The sequence below is a fragment of the Apus apus genome, chromosome 4, assembly GCF_020740795.1.
Source record: "Apus apus isolate bApuApu2 chromosome 4, bApuApu2.pri.cur, whole genome shotgun sequence".
Lineage (NCBI taxonomy): Eukaryota > Metazoa > Chordata > Aves > Apodiformes > Apodidae > Apus > Apus apus.
Genome location: NC_067285.1, coordinates 17,356,149 through 17,376,457, shown reverse-complemented (window position 1 = coordinate 17,376,457; position 20,309 = coordinate 17,356,149). Strand labels below are relative to the sequence as shown.

Here is a 20,309-nt window from a genome sequence, read left to right as displayed (position 1 = left end):
CACTGTTTGTTCAATTGAACCGAGTATCTCAAAATAAAAAAAAAAATGAAAAACATAATTCCTCAGTACTCAGACTGTGGAGTGGAATAGCTAAGGAGTTTTGTTTTCTTTTTATTTACTAGAAGTCAAGAAGAAGTAACAATTCTATTGCATTATTTATAAAATCACAGTCATTAAAAAGCATAGTTAGGGGTTCACTGAAGAACATTGTTGTGTACCAGTATTTAAAAGCATGCTTTTCAAAGTTTATATTTGGAAAATTTTTTAACTATAGGAAAAAAGCATTTTTTACAAAAAAAATAGCATTGAAATGTGTTAATATAAACTGTAGTGTGGACAGTGATCTTGTGAGAGTAACTGCAGCATTTTTTATTTAGGATTTCACAGAAGAGGTTCAAGCAGCTGGTGGACAGGTTACTGCAATTTATTTCTTTACGCCTGTTTCCTGCAAAACCTGAAGAGTTTCCACCTATGGTGAAATGTACCTGGTGGATCCCATCAGCAACCAAAGTCCTGGCTTTATTTAGTAGGTATTCTTCTTGAACTTTGTGTGCATATGTATGTGCATGTATATGTATGTATGTTTCTGTGTATATATATACACACATAGGGAGGTGGATAGTTTATACCTCTCATCTTCTTGGGAAGACTGACAAAGATGATGGCACATTCAAAAAAATACCAAAAAGTAGTAAGCAACAAGAAACATATTTCATTGTCAAGTCTTTGTACTTGCTTTCCAGTAGAGGGTAATTGCTATGCATCATTTTCCTGTAGCAACAACTGAAGATCGTATGTGCAAACAATCTACAGAAGTTAACAATGGTTAAAGTTTCCCTTAGATTTATAGAAGAAGGTGTTTTAAATGTCTAATTGCCAGAATTTCTTCTGTAACTGGCTTACCCCCCACAGAAGTATTTAGCATCTAAAATAATTTAGGCAATGCATATGCCTCTAAAGTTCAAAACTACAGCTTAAAGAAAAAGTAAATCCCCATCGAGTTCAACTTAGAGCCCAGCAAATTTTACCATTGTGAACACAAACCTTTTCCTCATCTCCGATAGCTTAGTGATTAAGGCGTTTGCTATGGAAACAGACTGAAGGTCAGTCCCCTTTTCTTGAGGGGTAAAAACCCTTCCTCCTTTTCTGGAGAAAATTAAGCCACCAAGTGAAAATTAAAACTGGAAAGTGAATGTTTTAACTTTGCTGTCAGCTTGAAACTTTTCCTTAAAAGCATTCCAGAGCAACAGTTTAGACACATAAGCTTAACTGTATCTAAACCCAAGACGTGTTATCTAGTTATCTCTGAAAGAGTTGCTCACTCCATAATCCTGGGAAAAGGAATATTTAGTAATTCAAAATGGGCTACTTTGTCTGATTGATCAAAACTGAATTGTATTTAAGTGCAAATAGAGAAAGTGTGTTAGCTGCTTGACATTATATGAATACTACATAATGATGGGCAGCCTAAATGTGAATTGGTTTTCTTTATTTGGTGGAGTAATTTTTGTACTGGTTAGTCTAGATGGTATAGATGTGCTGATGGCAGGCAGTGTTTTAAAAGACGTTTGTGTTTTCTTTGTAGATGCTGCAAATAGTCTGATCAGTCCTCCCATTATTTCATATACTGAGTTCTATAATTCTACACTTGATCATATTGATCTTATGGAAGAATATCATAACTGGCAATGTTATGGGAATTCTCACAGGTGAGAGGAGTAACTGGTTGTTTCTTGTTAAGTAGTATTTCAAAGCACCATATCTACACTGTATCTATCTTACGTATAGTGTATATATAGTGTGTACATATGGTATACATACCCTTTATGTGTGTTCATATGGTATGCATACCCTTTATGTGTATGTATAGCCACATTAAATACTGTACTTTCTTGGGACAAAATAGTGTAGCTACTATTTCTTGCTATGCATGGGTGTGAGATTGACTGTAATAAATCTCCTTCTGCCTTTGCAAATGGAGAAAAAGGTGTAAAATCATAGAATTATTAAGGTTGGAAGGGACCTTAAAGATCATCAGGTTCCCACCTCTCTTCCATAAGCAGGAACACCTCCCACTAGACCAGGCTGGACAAAGTGTCATCCAATCTGGCCTTGAACACCTCCAGGGGGAGGGGGCTTCTACAGCCTCCCTGGGCAACCTATTCCAGCACCTTACTACCCTCACAGTGAAGAAGTTCCTCCTGATGTCTAAGCTATATCTTCCCTCTTTCACTTTAAAACCATTCAAACATAGAGTCAGAAGCTCCAGGTATTTAAATATGAACTTCTGCTAGGAGCTGCATGAGCTAAACCAACAAAAAACTTACAAGAATAACCAGTAACAAAAAAGTCTTCTGTCTCAATGATTTCTGAAGTTTTTCAAAATTATTTGTGTTATTTGATTGCAGTGGAATGTGGCTGGAATCACGTGTTTTAGAAGTCCTAAACACTTGTAACCCTGAATCGAATCTGAAAGACCTGTGGAAAATCAGTTCCTTTGAAAATCAATCCTGCTCCAAAAAGCCAAACCAGAACTATTTCTCCTGTGTGCCTAGGAATGCTGCACTGAGTTAGCTGTTTTTCCTGTGTTAAATAAGGAGATATTATTGTTTTCTGTAACTCAGTGTAGCAATTAAAATTTAGTATTTAAAGCAGATGATTACTTGTTTTTATTAGACCTATTGGTAATAAACAACAACAAAGAGCTTTACTGAGGATAAGTATTATTACTAATTAAGATTTCTAGTAGCATTTGCAAATAACAGTTTGTTCTGCTAAACTGAGTATCTATGTATACAACACAAAAACCCAACTATTAGCAAATTACTATCACTGGAGGGAAGGTAGTTACTGAATAATAATGCAAAGATTCACTCCAGTATTCTTTGAAATAAAATAATATGCTAGATACTAGAAATTGAATAATTTGCCTTTTTTCTTTTGTTAGGTTTTCTTTCTGTCAATACCCTTTTATTATTTCCATAGCAGCAAAAAAAGTTATTATTCAAAGGGACTCAGAACAACAGATGATAAGTATTGCACGGGTAAGTCATATAGTGATAAAAGTTTGTGTCTCATCCGTTGGCATTTTTTATATATAAATATAATGTGTGTATATATATGTTTATAGGTTTTTGTTAGACTAGTATTACATACAGCCTTCCATCACACGTCTAGTATTTTGGACTACCCTGGAAAATAACTTGAGCCATTTTACTGTTACTAGTCTGCAGATGTCCATGCTAGACCCTCCCAATATTTTTTATTTTAATGTGCTTAGTTTCAGGATGCTTCTAAATACCAGTGTTGTGGACAAAAAGTTGTTTGTTTTTTTTTCTTTTTTGAGAATCCAGCATAGTGTGCTAGCATGTTAAATTAGGAGGGAAGAAAAAATTCCATGAGAATTTGGGAATGTTCTTTATTTTATTCTGTGAAGATAAGTTGTCATGGAAGACCAAAATGCAGCTGTATGGCACACAAGTCACAGAAGAGGTACTGCTTCTGGGCAGTCTCTTGTTTTGAAATGTTGTCTGCCTTGTTCAGCCATAACTTCCTTCAGGTGCTAGGTGGTTCTTGGTTCCTCTGTGCTCAGTGTGGCAGCACTAGCACTGTCCTTTCCTGTCTTGCTGGGTACGTCTAGTGAATAGTGAAGTAAAGCTCAACTCCAGAAACTTATTGGGTATTTTTTTAACTGTTTGGAGAGTGTGAAAGCTTGCAGAACAACTGCTGCCTTCGTGTTAAACTTCCTGATAAGTTGGTTCAAATACTATGTAAAAGCTATCTACAGTAAAACAAAATTGCTTTCCATCTCTTGGAAGATATTGAAGCAGCCATCATATTAGGGTAGTGTATTTAATGCAAGATAGTAAGGACTTTTTACATTTAACAAGTGTGGTGCTTTATTTTTTAAATGCAGATGGTGCATGTGTTACGTTGTTTTTTTTCATTTAAATAGCAAAGCCTTGTAGATAAAGTTTCTCGAAGACAGAAACCTGACATGAATATGTTGTTCCTAAATGTGAAAGTGAGGAGGACGCACCTTGTTAGTGATTCACTTGATGAGGTAACACAATCTGTAATTAAATGGTGTGTTGATGCAGAGTAGCTACTGCACTGAGATTTCAGCTTGTAAGTCATATTTAAATCTTTCAGCACTAAGAGATCAGGAATATAACTGTATAATACTAAATAAAAATAACTGAATTGCTGTCACAATAGCAGTGCTGCAGAACAGATTAGACGTTCTGAACTTCATTTTCTGTCCTCATACTCCTCCACAGCTAAGTCCATAATGAACATGTTTGCATGCCATGCAGTGTGTATGTGTGTTTGCAATTTTTGTCTTAAGAAAGCAGTGCATAATTATCAGGTTATGTAGGCCTTTGTTCCATGCGAGGAATGTGAATAGTAAGTGACTAATCAATAATGAGTTTGTTCTGTTCTAATTCTTGGAATATTTTTATTTTCCTTCACTAACTTCTCTATAACATTTACTTTAGGCTTTCTTTTCTTAACTTATCTTGATTTTTAACTGATTCCTCATGTTCTTTAGTGTATTTTTTCCTTTTTTAAAAATGAAACAGTTGTGTCCATTAAAATAGGCAATTCTACAGTATCCACTGAAGCTTGCTAATTAACATTATTCATTGAAATCTAGTTGTCTGCTCTTTCTCAACACTACAAACAGCCCAATGGTACTGAATAGTAAGTCCAAGTGGTGAAAACAAAACAAGAATAAACAAGTTCTGATTGTTCCGGTTCAGAAAACAGAAGTTTAAACTTGTTTTTCCTAGATTAGATTCTGTCTGTTACGGCCTTTTCTCCCAACATATTATAAATATGAGTGGTCATACTGCTTTCTGTCAGGCATTGTATGTTTTTATTTACCATACTGAAATAACCAAGAGCAACTTCAAAAGTTCTGATAATCAAAATATTCTATTTGTTTCTGAAATGCTCTTCTGCCCATCTCAGGGATGAATAAGAATGTATTAGATTATTCATATTGTCAAAAGTGTGGGGAGTAGAAGGTGAGGGAAAGATGTTTTAATTGTGTTCCAAATCTAAGAAAATAACTTGCAAAGGAAAATCACTTCAGCTAATAGTTTGTGTCAAATAATACAAATACTTATAAAATTCATGCAACAGTAATCTACTTGAGAAGCTAGCAACATGGACATTATTTTAGTACATACATCTTCCTCACTGGTTTAAATATTATTTTTTTTTCCTCTGGAGCTGGCCATCAAGTAACGATTTCAAGAAAAATTGGATAGGGACTTAATCTCAAAGATCACTGCTAGATGTGAAAGGCAGTAATCTAATTCTTTGCAGGTCTTTTGCATACGTGAATGAAATGCTGTCCCTTAGGATAAAGGAATGAAGAGAGCCTGTTACCATTGTCTAAAGAACAGCTTTACAAAACAATTGATACTTGCTGGCAGGCATCTTATGCTGAACAGAACAATGTCCAAATGTTGACAATTTTAGCTACCACCTTTCTAAGTATCTCCAAAGGATGTCCACATTATTATTTTTTTTAATCTATCATTTTGTCCTGGCAGAATGTCCTCTGTGTAGGTGAAAAAATTTATGGGTCCAAAGTATTCCAGACAAACTCAGTTCACTGTGTCTAGTAGCTTATTAGAAGTCTGTTTGCATACTATCTAACTTTTTTCCAAGCCTAGAGACTGGCACCATGTGCAAGGCACTTGATGATGCCAAGTAGTCACCATCATCTTGTTTCTGCAATTCAATCATTGTTTTAATATAGTGTTGACCTATTTGTAGGAGATTAAACTAGTAATTTGTATCAAGAAAGCAGGATCAGTAAAGACAGATGTGTCTAGAGGTATTGATAAAATGTTAAATCTCCCTATTCTTCTTTCCTATGTATTTTGCAATAGCTATCACGGAAAAGGACAGATCTGAAAAAAAAGTTGAAAGTCACATTTGTAGGGGAAGCTGGGCTTGATATGGGTGGCCTGACAAAAGAATGGTTTCTTCTTCTGATTCGCCAGATTTTTCACCCAGATTACGGTGAGTCCTCCTAAATGTTCTAAAATATAATGTGAAAATTTGTTCGTTTTAAATTATCAAAATGGTGATGGATAAGAATTCTTCCTTAATCCAGCATTAGGCAGAAGAGTTACTAACTTATGAAAAAATAAAAGTGGGCAAATTAGAACTGAATATAGATGAGAAGAAGTGTTGTTATTGAGGAAGGTGGAAGGGAGTGGGAAGTACCCAAAGAGTTTTGAAGATCTTAGTTTTGACAAGGAGGCTCAGACATTGTTGAGAAACTGAGATTTCTGCTTCAGTGGTATGACAAAAATAGACAGTGAATTAATCTCTGATCAATGGAGAGGTTTAGAATTAAGATTCAGCTTTTTAAGACTTTAGCAATGCTAAATCTTATTTTCAGAAACTGGCAACTCAATGTTTATGGTTGCTCATTGCTAGTGAGTATGTTGGATACAAAGCAGAGGAATTCAAGACAAGCAGTAAGTTTTCCTTGAAGTTCTTCCTCTGATATATGTGTTATTATATACAGTGTTTATATTGCTATCCAAAGAGAGAATCTTGATTTACCTTTGGGCAGATGGGAGGAGGCTATCAACTATTTTATGGAGCAGGACAACAATAATCTGGTATAAATAAAATGGGATTGACAGGATTGTTTCTGTTTCTCTCCTGAGTGTTAGCGTATTGCTAGACTTAGTAACAATCTAAGAAGAATAAGCAAAAGCTATGCAAACCATTGAAACACTGACCGTTGTCTGCCCTTCAAAATTTTCTAGAATTCACACAAGTATATGTAATTTAATAATAACTTTCTTCCTTTTAGCTTAATATGTAGTTTGGTTGTACTTGGAATATGATATTCCTGTTTCCAAACAGAAAAAGACACACAGTAGCCTCTGAAATAGATGGCATAGCCAATATTGGAGTGGAGATAAGGCCAAATGTATTTGTTTGTCACCTGCATCCTTGCCTTTTTCTGGGCATGCTGCATTTTCTGTTTTTACATTACAATCAACTGTCTCAATTGCTAGTTTAGGAAGCAATTTCTAGATTGCTTCCTAGGAAGTTTTCCTGGTTTTCCTTAGCTACAGTTGAATGTTGTTATTGTGCTGCTCAGTTCTGGCAAACTGCTAACTGTGTGTGTCCTCCTGTGTGTCACTGTTTTCCATTTGCACTAATAGTTGCAGTGATAGCGCCTGCTAGTTCTAGCACCATTTCTGTGATTAGTATAGGCAGCAGCTAGTTCATTCTTGAATCTTTGGCATCATCTATTCTGTTTGGAGTATCTGTGACCAGTATGATTTAAGTGATCTGAGATGCTCTCAGAAGAGAGAGGTCCTTCAGTCAGGTGCAGAGACAGTACAGGCAGATGTGAGACTGAACGAAGTAGCCTGCCTCTGCTGTTTCCAGGCCTGTGAGCCCATAATGATATTTGCAGGTCCAAAGGAGAGAAAAAAAAAGGAAGATTTTTTTTGAGTAAGTAGGAGATTGGAAGACATGAATAAGCATTCATAAACAAGCAATTCAATCTTCATCTTTTACATTGCTGTAGGTGGATCTGGGAGGCTTTTTTCCATCCCAGTCTAATATTTATCAAATGAGTCAGCTTTCCTCAGCTTTGTATGGATATATTACTGATGTTATAATAGGTTAAAGTGTTCCCAGGCTGGCTTTTAAATTAGAAATATTGATTTTCAGAGACTTCAGCATAACACCTGATAGTCATTGATAAAATGCAATAGCTGGTCTGTGTTTGCCTGGAAGTGTTCATGTCCCTTAGGTCCATGATCCTCCATTGTTTATAGGACTCATTCTAAAGGTCCAGAGTTTTAAGACATAAATATGTCCTCAAATCTGCAGAGATCACTGCTTGCTTATAGCCTTTTTCTAGTAAAAAGGGGTCTGTGTAGAGAGATGACATTTTGTGGTAACAACCTTAATTAGGAAACAATTTATCCTGGAGAAAGTGTTCCATAAGTTTGACAGTTCTGTTGCAAAATGTGTTGTCAGCAGAGCTTCGTAACTGATGAGTTTGGAAACATCTGAGTGTAATGTTTCTCACCAGCTCAGGCAGGCTTCCTTGCTTTAAAGCGTAAATTCTTTCATTCATATGACTACCAGCAAAGAGTGGGAAGAGTTCAGAAATGCTCTTGTACCTTGGAAAGGGACTGTATGCTCTGCTGTCTTTAATGTTTGTGTCATAAATAATGAATGTCAGAAGCTTGAAAGGAAAAATATAGGAAAAAAATCACTTATTACCCTTTCCACGTTAGCTCATGCTCCAGGTTTAATCCCTGAAACTAAAGAACTCCAAACTAGCTCTGCCCTCCTAATGTGTGTTGTGATGCTTTCTTCATCTCAGTGCAGACAATAAATGGGATTTTGTTCTAGCATCACTGCCATTTTTCAGTATGTGAACCGTGCTGTGCCTTACATACAACTGTTCTCTTGCTTCTGGTAAAGGCACTGTCAAAACCTTTTGAGCACCTTTTTGAGCTATAGTTCAATAGATAAATTTAGTTCAGGAGAGTGGAGGGGGGGAATATGAAAGCATAATTTTACATGTAATTTTTCATAAGAACTAGATGACTATGAGGCATTCATTGCATTTTTATTTTTTTTAATCAAAAGGAGTTTGATTTTTCATTTAAATCTTTTCTCCAGCTTCATCTTCAAACATGAATGTGGGGAGCTACTGCGTACAAGAAGTCCTCAGAATTAATCAGTGCTTTGGTTTGTACACAGACTGTGGAAACAATAGTGAACTGTCAGCCCATTCTACCCCAACAAATTCAAACCAGTCATCATATTTTATCCAATTAACTTGTGCATTGCTGAAGTTAATTTCACTCTTAGCGCACACTGTAACTAGATTGTGTCTTGCTTCTCTGAGGCATCTTAAAGCTGTTCAGTGGTTTCTTACATAAATTTTTATGTTGTTTTGCTCTTTAAAACAGAACGATCTGGATCTGATGCAAATAGCAACCAAACTAGAATGTAGTCATTGTTTTATTATGATCCACCTGGTCATTTAGACCAGTGGGTATCTTTTTGTATTTGTGGTTTGGGTTTTTTTTTTTTTAACTTCTGTCATACAATTTTTTGGCAGAAAATATGTGGCTAGGGTACATGTAAGATAAATCTTTTATGGGTTTCTGTTCTAAGGTAAAGCTTATAGTATTTGTATCATGGGATTCATGCCAGCATTTTTAAAAATTGTCATCTGATATTGACCTAGGAAGGGAAGAAGAAGTGGGTTTACATTGCCGGTAGACGATTTTTGGTTAGACAAAGTTGCTGATAACATACAGTGAAAAAACACATTGGGCAGAGACAGTGCAGAATATCTGTGATTAGAGGCGTGGAAGAATGTGTTGCACCAGCACCCAACAGACCTGCTTTGGCTTGGTGCTGTCCTTGGTGGTACTTGCCCAAGCTCCTGCAGGCTCTGGCTGTGGGTGGGAAGACAGAGCTGAGGACAAGCGTGGGGATATGGGCATTGCTAGCAGCACTTCTAAGGGTGCGTGTGTCAGAAAGGTGAGGGTTTGTGCAACTTGTTATTGAAGCTCAGGCTTTGTAAAGTCCACCATTCCTGTTCTGCAGGCATGTTCACCTACCACAAGGACTCGCATTGCCATTGGTTCAGCAGCTTTAAGTGTGATAACTATTCTGAATTCCGGTTGGTTGGAGCTGTATCCTTTTATGTCTGCTAGACAGTGCTAAACAAACAGCCATTTAAAGAGCTGGTGTGAGGATGAAATAAGGCATTGATTAGAGCTCATTCAGATGTTGTATATACAAGTGTGTTTCATCTTAAATGTATAAAAAAAGAATGCTATTCAAGCAAGTAAATTAAAAATAAGAAAATGGTGTTATGTGGGTACATGGTACATCATACAGTCAGAAAATACTAGAATTAAGATTACACATGCAATTTTTATCTGTGTATAAATTGTAATTTTTTATATGCTTAACACCTTTGAGTTTTATTCAGTAAAAATAAATGACCCTGTATCACTCATATTTTAAGTACTCATTGATCAGTATAGGGCCTTTTTTACTGAACAGAAACCACATGCTATCTTGAGCATTTCTTGAGTTTTCTGTTGTGCTCACTTCTTAAGTACTCAGACAAATGGTTAATGATAATATATGCTTATAAGCTCACTAAAATGAGATTATGATGTCCTCATTTTACTGATTGCAGTTGGGCCAGATGATCATTCCAACTGAAGTATTCTGTTCTAGTGAGAAGTTGAATCCTGAACTGGTTTCTTCTAATTTTTGGTATAATTTCAAATTTGTTTCGCCAGATACTTAAATGTGCTAGCTGATGAGCTGCAGTGCCAGTGCAGGTTTGTCTTTCTACTTTTAGATTTCTGTAAAAGAAAAATTCTTATCTTGATTTCTTTCTAGAATTTTTTTATTAAAAACATATACCTACAGTTCTTTTTTAAAAGTTTTTTCATAACAATACATTGGAACAATTTATTCTATAAATGCTTGTATAGAATATTATAAGGAAAACTCAAGTGTTCTGTCAATATGCATCATTTGACCATTTTACTAATTAATTGTTATAAAAAACCTGCATTTAAAATTACCAGTCCAAAAAAAATTAAATAAATTATATTTCTTCTGATTGTTTAGCATGTATTTGAGTATGCTGAATAAAATTTAAAAATATTTTTTCCAAATTATTTAGAACATTAGCTCTAAAGGTTGTGTGGAGTTTGCCCTTAACATTTGACATGTATAGCTTATGGGACTTGCTGTATATAATAGCATCACCTTGGATATTCGGTTCCCACCTTGCTGTTACAAGAAATTATTGAGTCCTCCCATTGTTCCCTGTGATCATAACACACTTGTAGGCATCTGTGATGTTACATTAGATGACCTGTTTCAGATCATGCCAGTAAGTATTATGGGTTTTTAAGAGACTAAATTACCGATTTCAAACCTGTTTTACTTATATTTAATGCTTGAGTTATAAACTGTTTGAAAACAGCCTTTTTTTCAGCACAGGCTGATAAAGTTTCTTTCTGTTGAAAACATAAATTCTCCATGTTTTCTAGCATACCAGAGTTTCTGTTGATCTACTTAAATTTAGAATACCGAAATCTGATATGAGCATTCTAGAGACACTTTCTGTCTCTAAGACAGAAAACATAAAAAAAAAAAGAAACATAACAGTTTATACTGAAATAACAATAAGTATGCATATTAATTAAGCTGTGGTGTTGTTGTGTATGCATGTTGCATAAATACAGTTTTTTCTAAGATACTTTCTGTATTAAATGATGATACTAGCATGTCCTTGCAACGTACATCACTTAATTTTGTAGACTGAGTAAAGAGTTTTTACTCATATTGTAGGAACTGGCCCATGGACTAAGTGAACTTCTATTCTATGAAGGCAATGTTGAAGAGGATTTTTACTCAACCTTTCAGGTAATTAAATACACAATTGTAAGTGATTCTCTTAACTCATTCGGTAATTTTTACCAATGTTTCTGCAATGGAGTGGTCTTACCACCATGTGATTACCAATTTTTTGGGATGTAATTACATGGGCTTTGAAGTTTGCTTCAAGAACCAGCCTAGTCCTGGGGGTCAGGGGACACAGAGGCTCTCTCTGTTACAGGGCGTTAAGCTGTTGTCCCTTGGCGGCGCAGGTGGGTCTAGGTGCTGCCTGCTGGGGTTGCGTGGCCACCTGCTTGTGCATTTCCAGCTCTTTGCTTGCTCTGACACCATCACCTTGCAAACGGTGACCTGGGTCGTGGAACTCACCTGGCTGCATACCAATCTCTGTTCTGTCTAACCCAGAGGTTAGTCAGAGCTTACTGTGCTGGTTTTATCTGCTTTATACGCTTTGTCCAGGAAATCTCAATTGAATGATAGATTGTTCAATTTAGGATAGTTTTGCCATAGCTTTATGTCTAATTGCTACTTCAATCAAGAAAGACTTTTTTAATTTATGCATTGTTTCATAACAGATGCTGGCTAGTAAAATTTCATGCTGGTTTATAAATGTGTACTGGACTCATATTGACCTTCTTTTCCTCAGCTTTGAATTATATTATTGTCAGACCATGTGAGAATTTTTGAAAAGCAGCTACTTTTGAATTCCTAGTGAGCTATAGTGGAACAAATACCTTCTTAATTGTATCTGATGCTCTTAAATTGTTCTCTTGTATGCAAAACTGTGGCTTTGGAACCTGCAGGTTTGTTCAATATGCCACTCGGTAATAGGGTCAATTTTTCTACTTTAAAAACCAATTTCTTGAGCAATTTGTTGAAAATTATAACATTTAGCTTTTTTAAATGCCACAACCATCAGAATTATAGCATGTTCTAAAGAAAGAGACTGGGGAAACACATGACACAATAAATACAAGCTTTTTGATTTTTCAGTATATGAATGTATTTTCCAGTACTGACCTTGGCTCCTCTTTTTCTTCAGGTTTTTCAGGAAGAATTTGGTGTTATAAAATCTTACAACTTAAAGCCAAATGGAGATAAAATTGCAGTCACAAATCAGAATAGGAAAGGTACTTCAATACATATTAACTGCACAGTTTGGTAGATTAAAGTTTATCCTTTTTTTCCTTCTTATAAATCTAGCTTTTCTTTAACAAAGCATGAATCTGAAATTACTGTAGTCCTTTCTGGTATGCCTACCAATTTAATTGTATCTAAAATGAAATTCATTCATTTTTCTTAATTCAGTACACTCAATTTGAGAGAGCACAAAAAAGGATAATTAAAAGTTATCATGATGTAACAAAATGTTTTTTTTCTTTAGAGTATGTGCAGCTCTATGTTGATTTTCTTCTCAACAAAACAATCTACAAACAATTTGCAGCTTTCTATTATGGATTTCATAGTGTCTGTGCTTCGTATGCATTACTGGTAAGAAAAAAATGAAACATAACTCTTCCGTTTCAAATATGTTACTGACTTACCTAAATTAAACAAATTACAGTGGATGATTTTAGGATTCATGAGGAATCTTGATTAATCAATGTAGAGCAACCTGGTCTAGTGGGAGGTGCTGCTGCCCGTGCAGAGGAATTGGAACTAGATGATCTCTAGGGTCCCTTCTGACCCAAACCATTCTGTGGTTCTATGATTCTGTAAGCAGAAGGAACAGATAAGCAACTGTTCTCTACAGTGTTCTATTGGAAACAGATAAATAAAGCTCCACAAGTGAAGTTTATCAATATGCATTCTGCATTCAGCAACACTTCACAGGCTCTTGTGTGAACATTTACAAGGATTTTCTGTATTTCCTGTAGTTGTAAGCAGCAGAGTAACTATGCCTGCTGTGTCTTGAGTGACTTCTCTGAAAACATCAATTACTTTTTGCAAGAAGAAAACAGAGTGTAGTTGAGTTTAAACATTCTTTCATATCCAGTCCTGTTTGGCTGTTGGAATGCCTTTTGTAATTTATACCACCTTTTTTTTTTTTTTTTTCATGAGATTTTCTTAATTTCTCTGGAATTAGCCAAGTATGACACACTTGCAGCAAAATCAGATGTTACTGATTGCAGGGAAGGTTCTGAAAGGAGAATGAAAATCCATTTAAATGCCATGACATATTTAGGTGTTGTTTAGTGATTTTGTAGCACCTGAATAAATAGGTTCCACAGGTGTAAGTTTAGTGATTGTTAAACATGGTTTATTGTTATGTGTATTTGCTTTGCACAGCAATGTGTACAGCTAAGAGCTGAGTTCTGTCAGCCACTGCCACTCATCAACCTACACTGAGACTCTTCAGTGTCAACGAAATGGAAGTTGTAACCAAAATTGAGATCAAGACCATCCCTCTGAATTCCCAATGTACAAACTTATTTTTCTTCCTGACCTGTTTGTAATTTTCAGATGACAAAGAAGTCAGTGTAATAAATGTAAGAGTGCAAAAGAAATGAGCAACAAAAATATGCTAAAACCTTATTATCTATTAAATTCATTTTTACTATATACAGTAGTGAGAGATTCTTCAAAGTAATGAAGACTTTGTTGCTCTCTGAAACAGGATGTATCTAAGTTATAGCTGTATATCTAATGAGATCCTGATAATTTAATGCCAAAAGAAAAAAATAATCTAGTAGCATTATTTCTCATCTTTAAAAAAAATTAAATATTTTATCCTTAATTTCTGGCAGCTACTTCGTCCAGAAGAGGTTGAAATTCTTGTCTGTGGCAGTCCCGAGCTGGATATGTCTGCTTTACAGCGAAGTACCCAATATGAGGGCTACCAAAAAACTGATCTTACTATAAGGTAGGCTTAGATTTTTTCATTTTAATTACTGACTTTAAGAACATCATAGAATGGGAGACTGTTTGGAATAATCTCTTCAAGGATAATCTGAGAATTACTGAAATTTTAATAAATTATTTCCAAACAAGACAAAGACACCATTAAATTATCTCTAAGTAGGAAGAGTTAGGTCCTTAAAGGCATCAAGTCTTGCTGAATGCTTTTAAAAGGTTATGATCAATTGAAATTGAAATAGTTTAAAAATAGTAGCTTCAGATCCTGTATAGTGAAATCTGAGTCTTTCTTATCCAGTCTTTAAAATTCTTTTAAACTTCTAACTGTATTTGATACTAAGGAATTTATATTAGAGAGTAGAAGGCATTTATTTTTTTATAGAAAAGTGGGTTTGGGCATCATTTGAGAAAACACCATTCCAAAATTGATAAAACATTGCACTTGTCAAGTCCTTAGGAATTTATTTAACCTTGCGTATTAGGATACTACTGATGTCCTGTATAGTGCATAATTTAAATTCTCAATAAGTGACTTCCATCTTATAGTACTTGTGGTTGTATTATTATTCCTCGCTGTTTTGTCATGATACTTCATCTTACATCGTATTCTTCTCCTTATGCCTTGAACATAGGTACTTTTGGGATGTAGTACTTGCATTTTCTCTTGACCTTCAGAAGAAGCTGCTGCATTTTGCTACAGGAAGTGATAGAGTACCTGTGGGAGGAATGGCTGATTTGAATTTCAAGATTTCAAAGAGTGAAACGTCCACTAATTGGTAAGTAGTTTTCTGGATTTTTAAATTTTTTTGTGGAATTATTTCCTGAGAGCCCTTATAACACTTGAATGTCTTATTAAAGAAGGACAAGCTAATGTATAAGGAAGAAGCTGCATAGGCTCCTTTAGTTTGTCTTCACAATGTTGTTATACCCATTTATTTATTGCATAAATTTTGCAAGTGACCCTCTAACATAAAATTGATTCTCCAGCCAATATTTACACTTGAGGCCAAGAATTCTTATAGAGATTCCTTGCATGTTATGAGTTAAAATAAAGTATTTGTTTAATTGTTCTTAACATGACAGATGAGCTAATGAATATATCTGTGAATCATTATGAATCTTTCTGAATTCATTGAGTTTGTTTGTCATTATGTATAGCAGTTCCAGAAAACACATTCTTTCTTTATGGCCTTAATAAATATTGTAACATCTATGACTGGAGAAGATGTAGCATTCCTTTAGGGTCTTTGTTGGGTAAGTATATGGCTGTTACAGAGGTTGCTCATAAGAAATAGGAACTAAGCAGCCTTATCATTTCATTGTGAAGGTTGAATTGTTTATTACAACTTCTTATGTTTCTGGTAGTGTTTTATTTTGTATTGAGTCGACTTGAGAAATTCCACATACTGCATTACACATTACAGCTGGTATTTTCCTTCTCCAGATTGGAGAAAGTATGTGATATTTCTAATGCTTTATTCAATGAATAAATAATAACTGTTTCCAGTAACATGTTAAAGGAACATGAGGATCTGATGAAAAATGAAGAAAAATAGTCAACGTTGATTCTCTGTTTAAGTTCATTCTCTTATAAATTGTTCTTTTTCTTAAAAATGGGAGTGTGTTTTGAAATAGCGTGCATTTTGAAATTACGCAGGTCTGTGTTTTGCAAGATAATTGCTGCAATCAGTCTGCCTGTGCAGCGAGGAACACGGACGTGTTGGCAATGCATCGTTCCCACAGTAGGATCAAAGAATAGAGTAGCAGTAAGAATTGCCAAATTAATATCCAGTTTCCCAACTTTCCAAATTCTGAAGCACATGTCCCCACTCTGTTTAACAGATCTTTTCTTGCTGGTATAAAGGGCAGGGAGAGGGAATTAGCTTCCAGATCTGGGAGAATTCTGCCCCCTTTCAAAAATGCTTGCTAATGACCAAAGGCCAAGCTGCTGCTGTTCAAAAGGCTAAGGACTTCAGTGAAAACAAAAGTAGAGTTTTTCAGTCTCATACAAGAATGTAGCTTTTAAGTGTCCAAGTTTTAGAAATTTTTTCAGTTAGGTTAATTCCAAATTTCAGGTTGAGCTTTAGCTCCTTGTCTGTCTTCTCTCTCACCCCAAGTAATCAGTTGTAGAACAGGTCTATATCCTCAGTGCTGTCCTGCGTGTCACTTAAGGATATAAAGGGCAAGAAGATCCCATAGCTGCTTATTGCCTGTGGCTATGAGGCAGGATGTTAGTGGCATCTCATACTGATGGCAAAACAAATGCTGCTACTACTGAAGAACAGTACTTATCAAACTAAGTCCTTCCAGCTAGGAGGAGAGTTTGTTTCCAGTCAGACAGTCCTATGAGATACCCGCAGCAGATACTCAAACTCAGCTCTCAGAAGAAACTCATAATTAAAAGTTTTTGTGCAGCTAAGACTAAAACTTGTGAACTGTTGTTTTTCCAGGGCTTCAATCAGCTCCTCGGTGCTCTGCACTGACACTTGTCTGTAAGGATGAATTTTACCAGGCTGAACGTTGAGTTCAGTATCCTTACCATGACTGTGGTTTATCTAGGTGTCTCTATACCTAATCCAAGACTCACCTTCCTGCTTCATGTTGTGGATTCTGATTATACCCAGATTTTGTATTTAGAGAAAAACTAATTTTTAAGTCATATGGTATCTGGAGTTTGCAAAATCTGGAAGGAAATGTTCCCAACTTAACAAAAAAGAAAGGGGAGGGGGAGCTGCAGACAAATTAACCTGAGGTGCATGTGACCAACAGTGGTGTTACTTGGGTTCAACAGAACCTGAACCAGCAGCATTAGGATAAATGTTACTTTTACAGGGTTTCTATGACTTCTTATTTAAATAATGTTTAACTGAAAATGTGTAAGCAGTTGGCAGTGTTCTGCTCCTACTGCATTATTATTAAATGCATTTTGTTGGGGTTTTTTTTATTACTTTAGGTTACCTGTGGCACATACCTGCTTCAACCAGCTTTGTCTCCCTCCTTATAAGAACAAGAAGGAACTGAAGCAAAAGTTGATCATTGGAATTTCAAATGCAGAGGGTTTTGGTCTAGAATAAAATACTTCAAGAACAGCATCTTTATGTAGCATTCACTCTCTTCTAATTGTGCCTTTAAGCTTTTTGTTATGTCTCTTGATACTGTGGCAGTCTTACCCAACTTAGATTTTTTTTATTATTATTATTAAATATTAAGTGTATGTTGTTTTTTTTTCCAAATGGCAATACATTTACTGCTTGCTTTGCCACAGAAAGTAGCTTTTTTTTTGTGAAAAAAACTAGTCTATTTGATAAACAGAACCTGACTGGGATGATTTCTAAGTTACAGTTTGTTTCTGTTTTTTCTTAATAGCACTTTATCATTAATCATAAATGCTTTACATCACAGGTATCGCACTGGGAGATAATACACAGAATATTTCTTTCTTAGCTAATCCCAGTGGTAGAATGTTTTCATTTAACATGAACAGCAGAAACAAAATTAACATACAGCATGTAGCCATATTTTCAGAAAGTCAAATAGGAATTTTAGTATTTTTTAAATGTATGCAGTTTTAATACTCTGATTTTCCTCCTCAACGAAACAGGCTATCTAAGCAGCATGTAAATAACGGCCTGTGAACAAACAAGGGTTTGATAGTGCCATTTACCTAAAAGTATTTTTTATGAATAAGAGGTTTTAGATGTTCTATATTCAGCTTTTACATATCAACAGGCCTGACTGTATAAGGGTGTTAAAAAGTATTTTTTCAGCTTGAGGGGATTCAGGTACAAATAACAGGTATTAAGCAACTTGCATGTTCATTCCTTGACAGCAAACTAACCAGATCTACTGTAGCGTTATAGTAAACAAAACTAAATACTGCAAATAAGTTCCACATATGGTGAAATACTTCAGGAAAAGAATGAAATCCATGACAGGTGGAAATCTGATATAGTGTATCATGCTATCATTTTTTTTTCAGCAACTTTGTTGAAAGTCTTAAGTAAGCTATGACAAAAGTGAATGCAATAACATTTCAGAAGAATGTTCAAGCTTTCATGATCTCGAAGGCCAGCATTTAAGGACAGTGTTTTGTGGTTTTCGCTGCACAAAGTACATGAAAACAATTCTTGGTATGCCTTCTCTGAGCTAGTAAATTAGATGCTGGGAAGGAAACTGGTTCTAAAATGCAGATGTAATTATAAGTCTGGGATTTAGACATTAAATGGAAAGAATTTATCAGCACAATAGTATTTTTTTTTTAATATTAATAGCTACTCTGTGTTCTATAGATTTTTCTCTCCAGCTGCATGAGACCCAGATGATTCAAGACACCTCGACATCTAATTCTCAGCTTTCCCCATGGACTTATGCTGGGCCATGGATATTTAATATCTTGTAGTGTCTGTACTCAATTACTTACTTGCAACAAGAGTAAAATGTTACTCTTATTTTTCCTCTCTGTATTATTTACATACAACCAACAGATTTACACATGATGGACCTGCTAATGTGTCTAATCTGTAGTTTCAAAGCTGTTGTGGATTTTCTTCAATAGCTGAGTTTAAATTCTCTTTTATACTATTTCCTAGAGTGACTACTGGTGATTTTACTCTTTAATTAAAGCAGAGATAAATAGTAGGATATTTTAAAATATTTGGCACTGTATTCATTGTGGTCTCCTTAAAACCTGTAACAAAATTTCCATAGACTTCAGTCTGGAGCAAACCTAGGTTAGCACTGAGAATGTCAAAAGCAGCACTTGAAACTTGTGCATTTTACATTGTTTCTTCTGAACTGAGATTTTTTAAATAAACTTTAATTTGTAGGACTTCAGATGTTAAGATATAAATGAAACTTTCACCATTGCACTGAATGAGCTAGCTATCTTCAAACAATGTTAAATTTCTGGCAGCTGAATGTGGATGGAAGTAAGATATCTGGAAACAAACACCTCCGCCCTTTCCCCTCTCTGTAGAATTGGATTCATGGAAGTTTGGCTAATGAATAAATAGCTATACAGTTGATCTGAAAACATGGCAAATTAGCCAAAATATTTTTGTATGGCTTAAGCCCACTTTTAATAACTATCTATTATTGTTGAAACAAAAGCTTTATCTTATTTTCACTGAATAGCACTTTGCCTTGGGTTTAATTTTATTTATTGAAGCTTTTTTGACTTACTGTGTAATATTACCTCAGAATTCTATAAAGGCTATTGTATTTGCATCAGTTTTTAAATAAGATAGTCATTCAATGACATTTTATATATTTCCTGATGTTGATAAATAGTACATTTTGTATTTGTTAAATTGAAGCATTGCACTGTATTTATGAAATAAGTCTCCGATAATTCTAAAACTTTTCCTCAGTGATGTTTTGTTGTTCTTTTGTCTTGCCTTGTAACCCAGAAAATTTTTTTTATCTCCATTATTGTTTTGTACTGTACAAAAGAAAACTGGCTTGTTTAAAGTTGTTCATTACTAAGTATCTATTTTTATGTATTAAAATTGTGCAGTCATTAAATCAAATATTTCAAATTCTGGCCTCACTTGTTTAATTTCAGATTTCCAAAACTTACCATAATGGGTTTAAAAATATGATAAATGTATTTGCTTTTGTCTTATTTCTCTATTGAAAAGTTTTCTTTACCATAACATTTTTGCTAGAACATGGTGGGGTTCACTGAAAAAGGCACCAAGTTTCAGCAGCCAGATATACACTCAGAAGTATATTCCATATTTATTGTCAAAATTAATGTATAATAGCAAGGATCCTCACATTATTTTTCCTTTTTTTTCCTCAGCTGCATGATTACTTTGAGGTACAAGGAGAGACAAGCCAAGCTGTTATGTATTTTACCTTTTTTCTGGCTAATTTTAATAACATTAAAATTAGGAGAGACAGGTAACAAGAACATCATCCTTTTTCATGGACAAAGGTCCTGATCTCAGGACTGATAACTGACCAGATTAAAATTTTATTCCTGTCTCGTTGGTACCGCTCAG

General features: G+C 35.0%; 1 protein-coding gene across 3 annotated transcripts in view; it reads left to right on the top strand.

The window, feature by feature from the left end:
- Positions 1–19,841, top strand: part of HECTD2 (HECT domain E3 ubiquitin protein ligase 2) — a 39,424-nt gene extending 19,583 nt beyond the window's left edge. The window contains exons 9-22 of one of the 3 annotated variants that reach the window (XM_051618172.1): positions 378–526; positions 1,586–1,709; positions 2,948–3,044; positions 3,956–4,063; positions 5,907–6,039; positions 8,689–8,757; positions 9,628–9,716; positions 10,784–10,942; positions 11,404–11,478; positions 12,491–12,578; positions 12,833–12,939; positions 14,196–14,311; positions 14,937–15,080; positions 17,258–19,841. In XM_051618172.1, coding sequence (XP_051474132.1) covers positions 378–526; positions 1,586–1,709; positions 2,948–3,044; positions 3,956–4,063; positions 5,907–6,039; positions 8,689–8,757; positions 9,628–9,716; positions 10,784–10,942; positions 11,404–11,478; positions 12,491–12,578; positions 12,833–12,939; positions 14,196–14,311; positions 14,937–15,080; positions 17,258–17,378 — 1,579 coding nt within the window. In that variant the 3' untranslated portion in view covers positions 17,379–19,841. Of the gene's footprint in view, positions 1–377; positions 527–1,585; positions 1,710–2,947; positions 3,045–3,955; positions 4,064–5,906; positions 6,040–8,688; positions 8,758–9,627; positions 9,717–10,783; positions 10,943–11,403; positions 11,479–12,490; positions 12,579–12,832; positions 12,940–14,195; positions 14,312–14,936; positions 15,081–17,257 lie in introns of those variants that run through there. The other 2 variants (XM_051618173.1, XR_007889377.1) reach the window with 2 other exon arrangements.
- The last annotated feature ends 468 nt before the right edge of the window (positions 19,842–20,309 follow it).